Source organism: Bos indicus x Bos taurus, chromosome 10, assembly GCF_003369695.1.
Source record: "Bos indicus x Bos taurus breed Angus x Brahman F1 hybrid chromosome 10, Bos_hybrid_MaternalHap_v2.0, whole genome shotgun sequence".
Lineage (NCBI taxonomy): Eukaryota > Metazoa > Chordata > Mammalia > Artiodactyla > Bovidae > Bos > Bos indicus x Bos taurus.
Window position 1 is genome coordinate 43,596,717 of NC_040085.1, and position 17,518 is coordinate 43,614,234.

The following is a 17,518-nucleotide window of genomic DNA, read 5'->3' on the forward strand; positions in this document are numbered from 1 at the left end:
TGAAGATCTTTTTTTAGGCCCACTAAATTCGCCAGTTTATGAAAATCAGTCATTCTGAAACATTTATGAAGTAGTTTCAAGTACAAAAGTGAATGACAGCTTAGTATAATTTCAGAAGTTGTTCAGTCACTAAGTCATGTCTGATTCTCTGCAACCCCATGGACTGTAGCCCACCAGGCTCTTCTATCCATAGGATTTCCCAAGCAAAAATATTGGAGTGGGTTGCCATTTCCTCCTCCAGGGAATCTTCCTGACCCAGGAATCAAACCTGCAGTACCTGCATCTCCTGTGTTGACAGGCAGATTCTTACCACTGAGCCACCTGGGAAGCCCCAGGGAAGCCCAATCTCACAAGTACTAACTGGGTATATAACTTTAAGTTCCTTAAATCATGTGTTTTTCCCTCTGCAGCTAGAAATGAAGAGACTGCTATTAAGATTAGAATTTTCTTTGACAGAAATGAGTTAATATGAGCACAGTGAACATGACTAGCATTATATTATTTTACAGGCATGGATTTACTTACATCTCATTTAGACTAGTCGTAGGTATAGTCATTTTGCTAAATCTGTACAGTCCTGACCAATAAACACTAAACGGCTAATTTGTCAAGTACGTAGTGTCTGGAATAAAGTCTTTTGTATTAATGAAGAGAGCAACATCCATGTGTATTAATGTAAGTACTAGTGCTCACACATTCGTAGAATGAAAACAAGCTGCTCAGAGTATTTAAGCCTGAGATGATGTGACTAATGGTTTAAACGGGCAAAAAAAATCATACTTTTTTTTAACCCTCTTGAGAATGATTAGTATGTATTACAGTCATGGCTTCCCAGCTTCTAGTTTTGAACCTTTGGGCAATTATGTAACCCAGGCTTTATTCCAAGTATCCTGTCAGTCATGTTCAGTGACAGAAAGAAAATATGCTTATGTATGGAGAGCTATGTTGATTGTGGTTGGGGGTAGGGGAGGTCGGAGAAGGCGATGGCAGCCCACTCCAGTACTCTTGCCTGGAAAATCCCAGGGGCGAAGGAGCCTGGTGGGCTGCGGTCCATGGGGTCGCTAAGAGTCGGACACGACTGAAGCGACTTAGCAGCAGTAGGGGAGGCTCTTGGTTCACGATCTCTTTTTTATCCACCACTGCCCATGTCTACTAAGGGTTCTATCCATATTTCTGCCTGCATCCAACTGTATTTGAAAGGATGAAATAAGATTACCTGAAAGCATTTTGAAAAGTGGCAAAGTTATATAGGCAAATGTATTTACTGTTAATAGTAAATGAATAAAGCCTTATAAGAGTATAACCTTGAATTGCAGCAATTTCCAGTTTATGTACTACCAAAAGTGGAGTATCAAGCTTGTTATGGAGTTGAAGCTCTGACTGAAAGTGAACTCTGTCGCTTATGGACTGAAAGTTTATTGCATTCCAACTCCTCATTTTATGTTGGTAAGTTAAACAAGAGGCTTTGTTCTCCTTTTTAATTCCTTTGTAAATATACACAGTTCAATTCATCTGTAAATTCTGTACTTTTAATTTTCAGTTTTCTGATTGTATTAGTATTTCTTTCTATTAAAACATTTCTACTGCAGAGTTAAATAGCAGAGTGTGAGTAGTGATTATCATATGTTTTGATTTCTCTACTACTTCTTTATTAGTTGCATATGAATGTCAATGTAATCATTTTATTTTTAAGATATTTAGGACCCAGAGGGATGGTACAGGGAGGGAGGAGGGTTCAGGATGGGGAACACGTGTATACCTGTGGCAGATTCATGTTGATATATGGCAAAACCAATACAATATTGTAAAGTTAAAAAATAAAAAAAATAGGAGTGTAATGAAAAAATATACATGTGTTTTCTAACAAGCTTCTTTTAAAAGTACTATATAATTGGTTTTAAAATATATTTTTTGAAATTTTCTTAAATTTATGACATTATTTTTTAAATCTCACATATTATCTTGATGAAAGAGTTTATTTACTTTGTTTTGTTTTTTGTTAGGGAAATAGTTAGGCAGGATCTTAATTTGTGTTGGCTGGGTTCATATACAGTTAACATACTTCACACAAAGGATTACTTGATAATCATTACTGACGTTGTTCCATTCCATTGGAATCCTTACTCCTATACTTCTCAATTCATCCCTTATATTTCACTGCATGCCAGACTTCTCAAGCTGCCCTTCCTTCATGTGATTTCCTTCCTTTGATATCTCAATGCATTGCCTTTTTTTAACCACTTTTACGGTTTGTTGCTTTCTACTTAATTTTTTTTTTTTTTTTTTTTTTTTTACTTAATTGTTTTTTTAAAGCCTGTCCTATCTTCCCATTGGGCTTCTCTTGTGGTTCAGCTGGTAAAGAATCCACCTGCAATGCGGGACACCTGGGTTCGATCCCTGGGTTGGGAAGATCCCCTGGAGAAGAGAAAAGCTACCCACTCCAGTATTCTGGCCTGGAGAATACCATGGACTGTATAGTCCATGGGGTCACAAAGAGTCAGACACGACTGAGCAACTTTCACTTCACTATCTTCCCAGTAGACAATAACTGGTTTAAAGTCAGAGTCTGATGAAACTTTATATTCTTGTAGTACTTAACATAATTTCTGGTATGTAATTAAGTGTTTATAAGTGTGCTTTTCTTGGTTGATCCAAAAATAGGTCACTCACTTGAAAACCTTTTCTGTATTTTGGTTAATCAATATTTTGTCTTCATGTTTTATGAGAGTATTAATAAGATCATCGATTCACTCTCTCTTCAGTTCAGTTCAGTCGCTCAGTCGTGTCTGACTCTTTGCGACCCCATGAATCGCAGCACGCCAGGCCTCCCTGTCCATCACCAACTCCTGGAGTTCACCCAAACTCATGTGCATCGAGTCGGTGATGCCATCCAGCCATCTCATCCTCTGTCGTCCCCTTCTCCTCCTGCCCCTAATCCCTCCCAGCATCAGAGTCTTTTCCAATGAGTCAACTCTTCACATGAGGTGGCCAAAGTACTGGAGTTTCAGCCTCAGCATCAGTCCTTCCAATGAACACCCAGGACTGATCTCCTTTAGGATGGACTGGTGGGATCTCCTTGCAGTCCAAGGGACTCTCAAGAGTCTTCTCCAACACCACAGTTCAAAAGCATCAATTCTTTGGCACTCAGCTTTCATCACAGTCCAACTCTCACATCATACATGACCACCCTCTCTCTACTTAACCCCAAAAGGAAGTAGCTAAAGATTGGTGGTGCTCTAGCCTCTTCCTGCCTCTTCATATACACTGCCAGAAGTTTGTTGTTGTAGTTTTCAGTCAACAACCACAGTTACAGTGTTCCTCCAAAGACCTGTTGCCATGAAACCCACCAACAGTCTTCATGTAAACTATTTGAAAACAATTGTCAGCCATGTCTGTGTTAGGAGGGGACCGAGCAAAAACTCACTATTGAAATCCTTTTTAAAGTACTAACAGAGAATAGACATTCTTGACTTAAACATTTAAGTTTTTTTTTTAATGTAAAGTTTAACAAATAAAACTACCGTCATCCTGCCCCGGCTGATCCAGGGTATTCGAAGCGGGGACGGCGTCGGCGACCTATTTATTTAAATATTTTATCAAAGATATAAAGAGTAATAGGATGAGGATAGCTCAGTAGGAAATTTCAGTGGAGAAAATAGGCTGAGTGGCTTGGTTTACGCGGGAGACCAATAAAACTTCAAGACAAGAAGTTTGCACCACTTACGTAGGCCGCAGGCGTCCTTCCGTTCTCCCGAAGGAGAGGAGACACTGAGGCCTCCCCGGTCGGATCTTAGAAGCCCAGGCATAATTAGTAAGCATGGTGGGTTCCGCGCTCCAGATGGAGACTAAACCAGAGTGAGAGAGAGAGCGACATGGGGAGACCAGTATTTTGAGAAACTGATCCCAATTCTTTATTTTCCAGAGTCTGTTTTTATACACTGAGATGTTATACAAAAGTCACGTGGGGACAGCAGTCCTGACTTTTATTAAAGTCAGGTGCTTCAGACAAATGTATACAGAGGTCTTAGGGGTGTTACATCATCTTCTGGCCAGGGGGGCCTGCTGACAATTTACGACCCTCTCCTTGTGACAGCGGTCAGTCAATCAGGACACTTATTTCTCCAGGGCTGATTATTCTCAAAACAGACGCCACCCAAATAGTTACATTACTATAGGGTGAGGGTGTAGTGGGTTTTAGTTAAGGAAAGAATTTACTTAGCCTAAGGTCTAACGTGATTAATATCAAAGGTTAATACTTATTCCTTCTGTATATTCATTAATGTGTGTAAGGGCAGGGGATATGGAGACTTAGCAACAAACATTGGCTCAACAAATGAAAAACCCTTCACCAACACAATTTCTAATTAGCCCACTATACTTATAGTTTTCTAACTTCTCTAAAGAACCTGTTTTTAGAGGGTTTAAAGCATCTCGTGCCTCTCACGGTTGGGAGGCTATGAGCAATCACATGTGGCCCGACGAGCCTGTCAGGCAGGCTAGAGAACCTTCAGAGGAGTTTGTAGGTTAAAACACTCTTGTCACACCCAAGAGTTTTTATTGACTGGAGCTCTAGGTTAACTCCTTCTCCGAAAGAGGTGGTGGGGGACAGCCCCCCGTAAAGTCAGAGGTGTAGGTAAGAGCACAAAGTAGTAAAGTAGGCAGGCTCTGGTTATGGGGGTAGACGCTCGAGGATTTCCAGGGGGACACCTGAGGCTCGATCCCGCCTTTGCGTATGTCGAGCCTCCTTCCTCATGACCTTTGTCACGCGCGGAGTACCTCACTCTGGCCCCCAACATCCAATAGTCACCCCTTAATTGCAGTTTCACTCTGTGGTTTCAGTTATCTTCAACTAGTCAACTGTGGTCTGAAATAGTAAATGAAAGATTCCAGAAATAAGCAAATTGTAAGTTTTAAAAAGCACACCATTTTGTATAGTGCCTGGGATGTGAATCACCCCTTTTCTAGTTTCTCCAGCCCATTAGTCACTTTGTAGTATCCCAGTTATCAGTGCTTATCTTCAGGTAACCCTTTTTTAACTTAACAGCCCCAAAGTGCAAGAGTATGTGATACTGGGAATTTAGATATGCTTAGGAGAAACTGCAGAGTGCTTCCTTTAAGTGAAAAGGTGAAAGTTTTCAGCTTTCTTTTCTTAATTAGGAAAGAAAATTTATATGCAGTGTGGCAAAGATCTGTGGTCAGAATGAATCTTCTGTCTTGAAGTTATGAAGGATAAAGAACGCATGTTTGTTTTGCTGTCAAACTGCAAAACAAACCTCATACTGCAAGGTTATTGTCACAGAGCAGATAAGTATTAATTTAAATGGAAAAGGCATTCAGTTTGTAAGATATTTTGAGAGGAAGGGAAAAAGACACCACATTCAGAAATCTTTTATTATAGTATATTGTTAAAATTGGTCTATCTTATAATTAGTTACTGTTGTTGAACTCGTGAAAGTGAAGTCGCTCAGTCGTGTCCGACTCTTTACAACCCCATGGACTGTAGCCTATCAGGCTCCTCCGTCCATGGATTTTCCAGGCAAGAGTGCTGGAGTGGATTGCCATTTCCTTCTCCAGGGGATCTTCCTGACCCAGGAATCGAACCCCAGTCTCATGCATTGCAGGCAGACGCTTTACCATCTGAGCCACCAGGGAAGCCCTGTTAAACTCCTACTGTGCCTAATTTATACATTAAACTTTATTATAGGTATGTATGTGTAGAAAAAAACAGTATATGTAAAGTTTGGTACTATCAGTTTTAGGCATCTACTGGGGGCTCTTAGATTGTATCACCTGTGGATAAGGGGGGACTACTGTACTCTGTAAAGTCATAAGTAATCATTGCCTTACATGCTGTTTATCATCAGTGAATCCTGATAAGCCATTCATTTTGATGTAATGAGGTGGTGTTTTTAGTGTCTTTGACAACTGTTTGGTGAGAAACTTATGTATTCTTATATGATGTGTTTGCTTTGTTTGGGTTTTTTTTTTTATATGGGGGTGAATGTTTCAAAATACTATTTTAAAAACATCTGTGAGTTTTGAGGTTTTTTACAATTTTATTTTATTACTCTTTTAATTTAAGAGAAATGTTGCAACAGGAAGGGAGTTTAGGAGAATAGACTCCTAAATAAGTTTTTGCTACAGTTGCATTCAGGAAATAAGATAAAAACAGTAATAGTTTGTCCTCGTGGTGTCTGGTATGACAATATAATTAAAATAAGTTATATATCAGATATGACTCTAAAGTAGCATGTGTGACTCATTACTTAGTCTCTCTATTTTGTAGTTCTACCTTACATTGTGTAGACTAAGTGGTTTTAGTTTTAAAGAAGAGTGCCTATCTACGGATGGTCAAGAGGTAGAAGATGTATACAAAATATTATTTGGTACATCTGTCTTCAAAAGTATTTATTATTTCCCTTTGACATCTAAATAAAGGCTAATTGTTTTTACCTGTATGATGCTTTGCTAGATATGAGTTATAGTGTACACTTCATGGCAAATAGATGGGGAAAAAATGAAAGCAGTGACAGATTTCATTTTCTTGGGCTCCCAAATCACTGCAGATGGTGACTTCTGCCACAAAATTGAAAGATGCTTGCTCCTTGGAAGAAAAGCTATGACAAACCTAGACAGCATAATAAAAAGCAGAGACATCACTTTGTCAACAAAGGTCTTTATAGTCAAAGCTACAGTTTTTCTAGTAGTCATGTACATGTGTGAGAGTTGGATCATAAAAAAGGCTGAGTGCTGAAGAATTGATGCTTTGAACTGTGATGTCAAAAAAGACTCTGGAGAGTCCCTTGGACTGCAAGGAGATCAAACCAGTCAATCCTCAAGGAAATCAACCCTGAATATTCATTGGAAGGACTGATGCTGTGAAAGATTGAGGACAAGAGAAGAGGGTGACAGAGGAGGATATGGTTGGATGGCATCACTGATTCAATGGACATGAGTTTGCGCAAACTCCAGCAGATAGTGAAGGACGAGGAAGCCTGGCATGCTGCAGTTCATGGGGTCACAAAGAGTTGGACTCGGCTTAGCAACTGAACAGTACACTTGAAATTAGTAATGTCTTTCTTTTCAAGTATTCTGTTTTTTGATTCTGTGTGTCAGTCTTCCTCCCTGTACTATTCTTGTCCTTTTAGCTTCTGCTCCTCTTAGGCTCCCAATATAACAGCTCTTAGGGTATTGCTGTGTGTTTTGTTTTATTCTCTCCTTTTGCTGCCTTATGTATCTACCACTCTCAAACCAAATTATAATATAATACACTTGAAATACTCCAAAATTTTCCTCAGAAACTGTATGTGTGTGTGTGTGTATATACATATATATGTGTATTTTTCTATATATAAAGTAATGCAGCAGTATTTCTAACTGTCATTAATGAAGTATGTGATGTAGGTCAAGGACTGTATATCCATTGTTACTAATCCTCACTATTCTGTAAAATAAGTGTTGTCTGTCTTTGTTTTACAGATGAGGAAACTGAGGCTCATAGAGTTTATTGCTCAAGATTACAGTTTGTGGGAAATCTGGGATTTGTATCCATGTGTTTTCTGATTCCACAGCCTGTGCTTTTCATTTATAATGGAATTTAAAAATCATGCTGAATGTGTGAGTCAGAAGATATGTGTATGAGTACTTCATACTTTACAGTTTTCTTTTTACTTTGGGCAAAATCATTTAAGCTTTTGAGTCCGCAGCTTTTTCATCTGTAGGTAATGGACATAATAATATTTTGTTCAAGGAATTCTCTGGCATTCCAGTGGTTACAGCTCAGTTCTTTCACTGCTATGGCCCTGTGTCCAATCCCTGACTGAGGAAAAGATACCGCAAGCCACAGGGTGCAGTCAAAATAGTAATAATAGTAACATTTTGTTGAATCTACCTCGGGGACTCTATACACAAATCCTTTTTCTTACAATGATTATGTAATTTTTCTTGTTATTCAATCACTCAGTCATGTCTGACTCTTTGCGACCCCATGGACTGCAGCATGCCAGACTTCCCTGTCCTTCTCTATATTATATTATGTAATATAATGCCCTAAAAGTACACTTCTCCTTAATGAAAATAAATACCACAAGACAATGAAGTTATACTTTGTATATTTTTGTACTGAGAAAAAAATAGCTATTAACCTAAAATTTAGATCAAAATATGAGAGTAAAAAAGGATTTCTTAACCAAAGATTAAAAGCAGGCTAAAACAACAGCAAAAAACTGAGAACTTCTCTATATTTATGCATAATTTTCAAAAAGACCTACGTAGTACTACTTCTGTCCTAAAATACTGTCAGTTGTAACATATACCTTTGCTTTGATAATATTTTTCTTTCATATATGTTATTTTTTAAGTATAACATACATTCAGAAAAGTGAAAAGAAAAGGACCTCCCAGGTGGTAAAGAACGCACCTGCCAATGCAGGAGAAAAGTGAAAAATGTACAGCTCAAGGAATTACATAACAAAGTCTGCACCTCTGTAACTCACACCCAGATCAAGAAGCTGAAAACTGCCAGAGACCCACCTTTTGCCACTTGCCTATATAGCCTTCTTCTTCTCCACTAATAACCAGTGTCCCGCCTTCTAACGTAATCATTTGGGTTTCGCCAGCTCTGTACGGATGGAATTATAAAGTTCTTTCATTTATACCTTCTTTTGCTTAATAGTTTTTCAAGTTTATGTTGTATGTAACAATATTTTTCTTTTTCACATTTTCCTTTTTAAGAATATACCACCATTTATTTATGCATTTAACTTTGGGAGCCTGTTTCGGTTGTGTCTGTTAATGCAGCTATGAACATAAGTGTCTGTTAGAGCAATGTGTATGTATTGCTATTGGGCACATACCTGAGAGTGGAATTACTGGGTCGTAGCTTAAGCTACATTATCTTCAGTTAGATAATTCCAGAAAGCTTTCCAAAATGATTATACCAGTATACACTTATATTAGCAGCATGTGAGGGTTATATCTTCTCCACATCCTTGCCCAAACTTGGCATTATCAGTTTAATTTGTCACGCTGGTGGGTATGTATTATTAACATCTCATTATTATTTTTTTTCTCTCTCCCTCCCCCCTCTCATTATTGTTTTAATTTGCTTTTCCTTGGTTGGACACTTTTTCATATGATTAATAATCATTTGGATATTCACTTTTGTGAATTGCCTTTTCAAACCTCTTTCACTGTTGTCAAGTTTTTGTTTATTTGCTTGTTAGTTCTTTGTTGGTTTTAAATGTTACAAGTAATTTTCTCCTGCTCTTGCCTTTTCAGTCTCTTAATGGTATCTTTTGGATTTAATAAAGACCAATATTTAGCCATTTTCTTTATGATTAGTGTTTTTTTGCCTGGTTTAACAAGTCTTCCTTACAGCAGCATCATGAATATAACATCTTCTGGAAACCTTCCTAAAATTATTTTCTATTTTCCAGACACATAGTTTATGTGGTATTTATTTTTGCCTGGAATATTAAGTTGTTTTTTTTTTCCCAGTTTTCAGCACCGTTTATTGAAAAAGACTATCCATTCTCTGCTGTCCCATTTTACTTGAGTTATATATATGAATCTAAGCTGGACTCCCTATTTCTTTATCCTGTTTTAATTACTCTAGTTAGAGTAATTACTCTAGCTAGACAGTTAGCACTGTCTTAATTGCATTAGTTTTATAAAATCTTTTACTGTTTGATGAAGCAAATCTTGTCAACTTTTTATTTTTAATTAATTTTTATTGGAGTATATTTGATTTGCAATGTTGTGTTAGTTTCAGGTGTGCAGCATAGTGAATCAGTTATACAGGCACATATATCCACTCTTTTTAAGATTCTTTTCCCATATAGGTCATTACAGAGTATGGAGTAGTTCCATGTCAGCTTGTTTTTCTTCAAGAATTTCTTGGCTATTCTTGGCTCTTTGCATTTACAGATTTGGGAATCAGCTTGTCAGTTTCAGCCAACAGCAACAGGAAGATTGGGCTTTTTGTTAGGAAGTGCATTGACTCAGTCAGTGTGGAACAGATTAACAGCTTTATAATAACAAATCCGTCAATCTGTGAACTTTAGATATTCTTCTATTTATATCTTCAATTTCTATTAATATCTTTATGATTTTCTTTGTAAAGTTCTTGCACATCTTTTGTTAAATATTTTTGTTGTTGGCTGATATGTTATTATAAATGATATTTCTGAAATTTTATTTTCTTATTAGGCTGTTACTGATAATACAGGATTTATTTGCATATTAATTTTGTATGTTGATCTTGTATCTTAGTAACTTGGCTAAGCTCATTCTAATAATTTATATTTTCAAGTTAAACAATTATGTTCTTGGCAAATAATGACCATCTTACTTCTTCTTTACAATCATTATACCTGTTTATTCCTTGCTCCCTTTGCCTAGAATTCAAATAGAAGGTAAATAATGGGCGTCTTTGTCTGTCTTTAATCTTAAAGGAGGAGATTTTCAACATTTCACCATTTTATGTAGTGTTTTGTATGGGTGTTTGTGTATGCCTTTTGTTTGAAGAAAGAAGTTCCTTTCTATGCCTAGTTAAGAATTTTAATAATGAATGGATAAAAAAAGAAATTTTCAGATATTTTCTCTGTATTTATTGAGATTATATGATGGTATAACCTTTTTATTCTACTAATGTGATGAATCATATTAATTTTAAAATGCTAATCCAAACTTGTGTTCCTGCCATAATTCCGGCTTGCTCATGATATATTACTCTTTTTAAATATTGGTGAAATTGTCAGTCACTCAGTCATGTCCAATTCTTTGCGACCCCATGCTTCTGTCCAACAATTGGTAGATTCATTTTATTAATATTTATCTTGCCATTTGTGTTTATAAGTGAGATTGACCTGTAAGTTTCCTTGTGAGGTATTGGTATTAAGATTAAGTTTATGTCTTAAAGTGATTTGGGATCTGTTTCCTCTTTTTCTGTTATCTGGTAGAATTTCTTTAAAAATCAGTGTTATTTCTTAATTAAATGTTTGGTAAAATTGACGTGTGAAGCCTGCGGGCCTAGAGCTTTCTTTTAGAGGAGTTTCTAATTATCAGTTCAATGTTTGCTGTTTTTAAATTGAAGTATAGTTGATTTACAGTGTTGCGTTGATATCTGTTGTAGAGCAAGATGATTCAGTTACACTACATATATATGTGTGTGTGTGTGTGTCTATATATATATACACATGTTCTTTTTATATTATTTTCCATTATATTTTAATCATGGGATATTGAATGTAATTCCTTGTGCTATACAGTAAGACCTTGTTGTTTATCCATCCTGTATATAGTAATTTACATCTGCTAACCTCAGACTCCCAACCTGCCCCTCCCCCACTCCATGTTCCCTGGCTTTGTTTCTGTTGAAAAGTCAGCTGTTTATCCATTTATGCTGCTTTGCAAGTAATATGTTTCTTTTCTTTATCAGACTTTAAATTTTATCTCTCCCCCTTTCAACAATTGTCCTACGTTGTACCTATGTTAGTCTTTTGTTGTTGTAAATATTCCTTTGTACATGTTCATTTTATAACATATTGCTCCTTGGTATGTGATTTGATGACCTTTACCAGTTTGGGAGAATTCTCAGTCACTATCTCACCAGACATCACTTCCTGCTCATTTGCTTTCTCTTCTGGATCTAGGTTGTATTATGTTACATCTTACCGTGTTCTGTACATCCCTTACATGCTCTTCTGTATTTACCCTCCTTTTGACTCCTCATGCATGATTCTCAGTATTTTCTTCTAGTTTACTAATTTCCTCTTCAACTATCCCTAATACACTATTTCACCCATCACCTGAGTCCTTAGTTTCATTTACTGTATTTTTTTAGTTCTAGACTTTTCATTTGGTTCTTTTTATACATTTCTGTAGAAATTCTTTTGTATAATTGCTATTAAAAGTCTCAATTATGTCTTCAGTTCAGTTCAGTTCAGTTACTCAGTCGTGTCCGACTCTTTGCCACCCCGTGAATCGCAGCACACCAGGCCTCCCTGTCCATCACCAACTCCCGGAGTTCACTCAGACTCACGTCCATCGAGTCAGTGATGCCATCCAGCCATCTCATCCTCTGTCGTCCCCTTCTCCTCCTGCCCCCAATCCCTCCCAGCATCAGAGTCTTTTCCAACGAGTCAGCTCTTCTCATGAGGTGGCCAAAGTACTGGAGTTTCAGCTTTAGCTTCATTCCTTCCAAAGAAATCCCAGGACTGATGTCCTTTAGGATGGACTGGTTGGATCTCCTTGCAGTCCAAGGGACTCTCAAGAGTCTTCTCCAACACCACAGTTCAAAAGCATTATGTCTTAGGCACAGTGAATCCATCTTAGGTGTATTAGGCAGAATTGCTTTAAAGTCTGTATCTAATACCTCTGTTATCTAGAGTCTTTGCAAGTCTTTTCTATTATTTGTGTGTGTGTTAATTTTATAAGGCTTCCATAACAAAGTACCACAAACTGGATAGCTTAACACAATAGATACTTCTTGTTTCACAATTCTGAAGGCTAGAAGTTTAAAATGAAGGTTTTAAAAGGCCATGCTCCTTCTGAGACCTATAAGAGAGAATCCTTTGTTGCCCCTTTTTCCTTCTGGTGTTTGCCAGCAATCCTTGGCATTACTGGTTTGTAGATATATCATTTTCATCTCTGCCTCTGTCATCATGCAGGATCTTTTTTCCTGTATGTCTCTGTCCTTTTCCTATAAGGACACCATTCATATTGAATTAAAGGTCCACCCATCATAGCTAATTACATCTACAACAATTCTATTTCCAAAGAAAGTCACTTTCTGAGGGAGTAGGAATTTAGGGTTTCAGCATATCTTTTTACAGGGACACTTCATTCCGTGCCATGTTGTTTTTCTCTCTTCTTGTTTATTCCATGTTTCTTCATTGTATGTCAGAATATTCTTTATCAGGGGCCAGAAAATTGTATATGAAAAATTCTGGACTTGATGTCAAAGCTACAGTGTTGTCTTCCTGTATTACTCTTGACTACACTAGCAATCTGGATTCACTGTAATCCAATTACAGGGAGTTAGGTAGTTTGAAGCTTGGCTTTGCACCCTAGAAAGCCCAGTATGTTTCCCACTTACTGCTGGGATGTTGCCATTCATGGTCTGACATTGCCGGTCTTTGGAAAAACCTGCTTGCAAGGCTGGCTATCTGCTAGCATCTGGGAACTTGGCTAGTAAACAGTTTCCTACGCTGATGTAAAACGTCCATTAGCTGATAAGGAGGGCTCATTGTACCTACACTGTTTGTATAAATACTATGGTTTATTCTGAACATCTGCTTGCTGAGTGTCTGGAATTTTGGTATGTGTTAGGCAGAGGGTTGCCTGCATGATGCATCCCCCAATAAAAGCATTGAGTGCTGAGTCTTCATTAAGTTTATCTGGTACAAAAAGATGTTGCTGGAGGAATTAAGTGGATCTTGTGTGGCTCCAGTGAGAAAGGCCTTTTTTTTTTTAATTGTAGAAAAATGTTTGTAGCATAAAATGTACCATTTTAACAATTCCAGGGTACAATTTACTACACATTTTTTAAAAATTATCTGTTTATTTTATGGCCACGGAATGTGGGCTCGTAGTTCCCCGATCGGGGATCTAACTCATGCCCCCTGCACTGGAAGCACAGTGTCTTAGCCACTGGCTTGCTAGGGAGGTCCTACTGTATGATTTTAGTGCATGATTTACTGTGATTAAGTACATTCATAGTGCCATGTAACCATCATCACTGTCCATTTCCAGAGCTTTTTTATCATCCCGAATAGAAAGCCAACAAAGGACTTTTGAAGATAGCATCTCATTTTCTCTGAACTTTATCCCACACTTCTTTGCCTTTTTTGGATTCTCCTTTTATTTGTATCCTTTTGCTGTAATAAATCTTATCCATGTGTGCCACTGTATGTTGAAGCTATAAGTCCTTGTAGAGAAGCACTGAGCCTGTGTCCCAACTCAGAACATTTGTTTATGTAATTCATAGAGCAGTTTTTGTTCTTCTAATCCTGAGAGATTATTGAAAACTCTGGTTCATCTCTTAGGTCTCAGTTGCTTTCTCCAGATTAACAGGTGCTCCTAAGAGAGAAGCAGCCCTCAGTGCCAGACTCACATCTCCAAGTGTGTTTCTTCTTCTGGTTTTTGGCTCTGAATATAGTCCCATTCCCTTTTTCTGGTAACCACTAACAAATTATGTAATTTAATCACTCATAGTATTTATGGCCTGTCTCTGTCTGTTTTGTTTATTGATACATCATAAGCACCTGGAACAGTATCTGACACACAGAGGTGCTCAATAAGTATTTTTTAGAGAGTGAAGTTGGCTTGCATGATTGGTTGAAGGAACAGTAAAAAGTCAAGGAGAAGGGAAATGGTAGATAACAAACCACAGAATTTATATACTTTATTCATTTTACTTTTCCTAGATGTGTGTAAGACAAGCCATTGGAATACAAGAAGAAAATATTATAGCTTTTACTTTTTCTCCAAAGAAATTAAAAACTAAACATTATTCATGTTAAGTAAGTGGAGTGACAGGTGGTCCTCTCCTTTGAATGTTGTTGTAGAGTTCTGTTACATATAAAATAGAAAATATTTTTATTATCTCCACATTGTACACCGTCCAAGAAACAGTGTGCCCAGTCCATTCCATATGAATGGTCATCCTCAGAGTTGTGCTGTATAGCATCCTCGGGTTTATTAAGGATGACTTTGTTGTTGAAAATGAAAGATGCTGCTTATTTAAAACAGCAACAACAAGAACAAAAAGAAACCCTCATATATGCCACAGAGTCCACCAGTGGCAGGATCAGAATTTAGTCAGTTTTTTTCAAGTATTTATTTATTTATTTTTGGTTTTGCTGGGTCTTTGTTGCTGCACATGGACTTTTCTGGTTGCAGCGAGCAGGGACAACTCTTCATTGCAGTGCACGGGCTTCTCATTAAGTAGCGTCTCCTGTTGTGGAGCACAGACTCTAAGCACATGGGCTCCAGTAGTTGCAGCATGCAGGTGCAGTAGTTGTGGTGCACGGGCTTTAGCTACTTTGCAGTATTTTGAATCCTCCCTGACCAGGGATCAAACCTGTGTCCCCCGTATTGGCAGGCAGATCCTCATTCACTGTGCCACCAGGGAAGTCCTGGTCACAATTTTTAAGTGTTTATAACTTTGCTGTAAACCTTAAACAGGGCTAGGAAAAAACGGGGAGGGAGGAGGTCAGAGATAACAAAAATGAAGCACTGTGTGTATAACAATGTTAATCAGTGTGACTGAATACAAATAATTCATTGTGTCTTAGAAACTGGGATAAAATCTTAACCAGAAAATTTCCACGTGCTCCTATTTCTTTCCCATGCAATCATGCACCCTCGTCCTTTCTAAGTTGTGACCTGTGTTTTCCTCACTCAACCTTTGCTAGCCGCTCCTCCATTTAACTGTGGCATTTCATTGTTAGTTTTCCCTGCCCAGCTCTATGATCTCAAAATTTCAAAGAAATTTAAGACAGTTTCTTCTCAGAAATCAAAGCCGGGGACCAGTGCGTTAGAGCTTGCTTTCTTTGTTTTTTTTTGACATTACATCTTTTGGAGAGAAAAGTGAGAGTAGAGTTTACATGTGTGATTGAGAGATGCAGATACAGCGTATCATACAAAACACAAGAGATACAAAATGTCACTTACTGAACTGAAGAGTGTATTGATTTATAGGACTCCAGTTCAGCAGTTATCTAAACTGACTGTGTGTCGCAGTCGTTTGTAGAGCTTGTTAGATTGAAGATTATCGGCCCTGACCCTAGGAGTGTCTGATTCGATAGGTCTGGATTGGAACCTAAGACTTTAGCGTTTGTAGCATGTTCTCAGGTGGTGCTAATGCTGGTAGTCCAGGGACCATACCTTGAATACCTTTCCTGTAGCTCCTAGTCTCCTTTTTAGGTAGAATAAAAATACTTGTTTTTTGTTTCCCTGCTTTGCTATGAACATGTTCTTCTCTTCCTTTAGATTGCTGTGTTATTTTTTCCCTCTTGCCCCAAACACTAATATGTACTCCCTAAAGAAAATTCCAAAAGTCATCTTACCACAACTTCTGTATCTACTTTTCAGTTATCTAATGTATATCAATTCTGCATAGTCGACATACAAGCAGTCCTTCCTTTGTGCTATTCTGATATCCACAAATGTCAGTTACAAAGGCATATTAACTGTAATTGTGTAAACTACCAACTTTACTGCTGACTCTTCAGTTCACAGATCACTACATAAATAACAGACTTGCGTCATGACCAGTCACCAATCATATCACTCCTTTAAGAGTCTGTCAGTGTTTTTGGTCGCTGTGTACCTGTTACTGAGATCATGCATAGAAAGCAAAATGTCTAGTTGTGTTCCCTCCTTGTCTCCCAGTGATAAACTCACATGATGTTTTGTAAAAGTGGATAATCAGAAGAGGGAATTGGCCAACAAAGATTAAAGCACAGCAAAGAAACAAAAGACCATACTGCTGCAAATGGAATTTGAATTGAATATAAATGGAGTTATAGAAGAAATAACTGACAGTAGAAATGTTGACACTGCTGAGGTTCAAGAGACAAGATGAGCCACCAGAGGAACTTAGTGAAAGTGATCTGACTCACATAAATAAGGAAAGTGCTTGTGGCATAAAGGATGAAGAAATGACCCTGGCACAGTATTTTACATTGAAGAAACACTTTGAGATATTTCATGACCTTAAAAGTGCAAAGGGTATAACGTTGGGAGCTGATCCAACAATGATCAGCAAGTGTGAAACCCCTCCACAGCATAGAAAAGGTGCTTGCTCCCTATCATAAGTTGTAACAGGAGAAAGTGACAAGCACTATTCAGACTACTATTAATGAGTTTTATAATGAAATAATACTTTAAATCTCAGTGTTTGCAATTTATAGTCTACTAAATAAAGATTAGTTTTTACTGTCTTCATTTCTCCATGCATTTATTACTGATGGGGAATTTATAATGTTTTGATCAAAAAATCTTAAAGGTAATGGAGCAATTGTAATTTTTCCCATTGATTATTAAAATCGCTTGCATAATTTTGACTTATGCATGATTATTTTTATCATCCCCTACTACATGTAGAATAGGGACTGCCTATATACATGTATGTGTGTGTGTGTGTGTATATATATATGTATGAATTCATGCATGTATGTAAAGCCCTGATTTGTATTAACTAACCTTTCCAACCTTGACACACTTAAAAAAGTATTTGGATAGCATACTGTGATATGCAAGAGTCTACGAGGCCAGAAAGCTGTTGCCATCCCAAGTCTTGTGCAGTTGCCCCAAGGACTGAGGAAATAAACATCTAAACTCATTTGAGGCCCACTGGTTAAAATGTTCCAATGTTGAGAGAATTGAAGCCCTCATGGAACTTAGTACAGTATTCTCTGTATATTTTAGACTAACTGTATTTGACATATACTATAATACATACTTTTCATTGAGATTGCTTTAAAAAGGTAAGAACTGTGAGTTTCCTCAA

At 37.5% G+C, this 17,518-nt stretch overlaps 1 protein-coding gene across 6 annotated transcripts in view; it reads left to right on the top strand.

Annotated features, from left to right (window-relative positions):
• Positions 1-17,518, top strand: part of ICE2 (interactor of little elongation complex ELL subunit 2) — a 66,821-nt gene that overhangs the window by 38,645 nt on the left and 10,658 nt on the right. For all 6 annotated transcript variants that reach the window (XM_027553858.1, XM_027553859.1, XM_027553855.1 and 3 more), the window contains one exon: positions 1,317-1,446. In XM_027553858.1, coding sequence (XP_027409659.1) covers positions 1,317-1,446 — 130 coding nt within the window. The remainder of the gene's footprint in view (positions 1-1,316; positions 1,447-17,518) is intronic.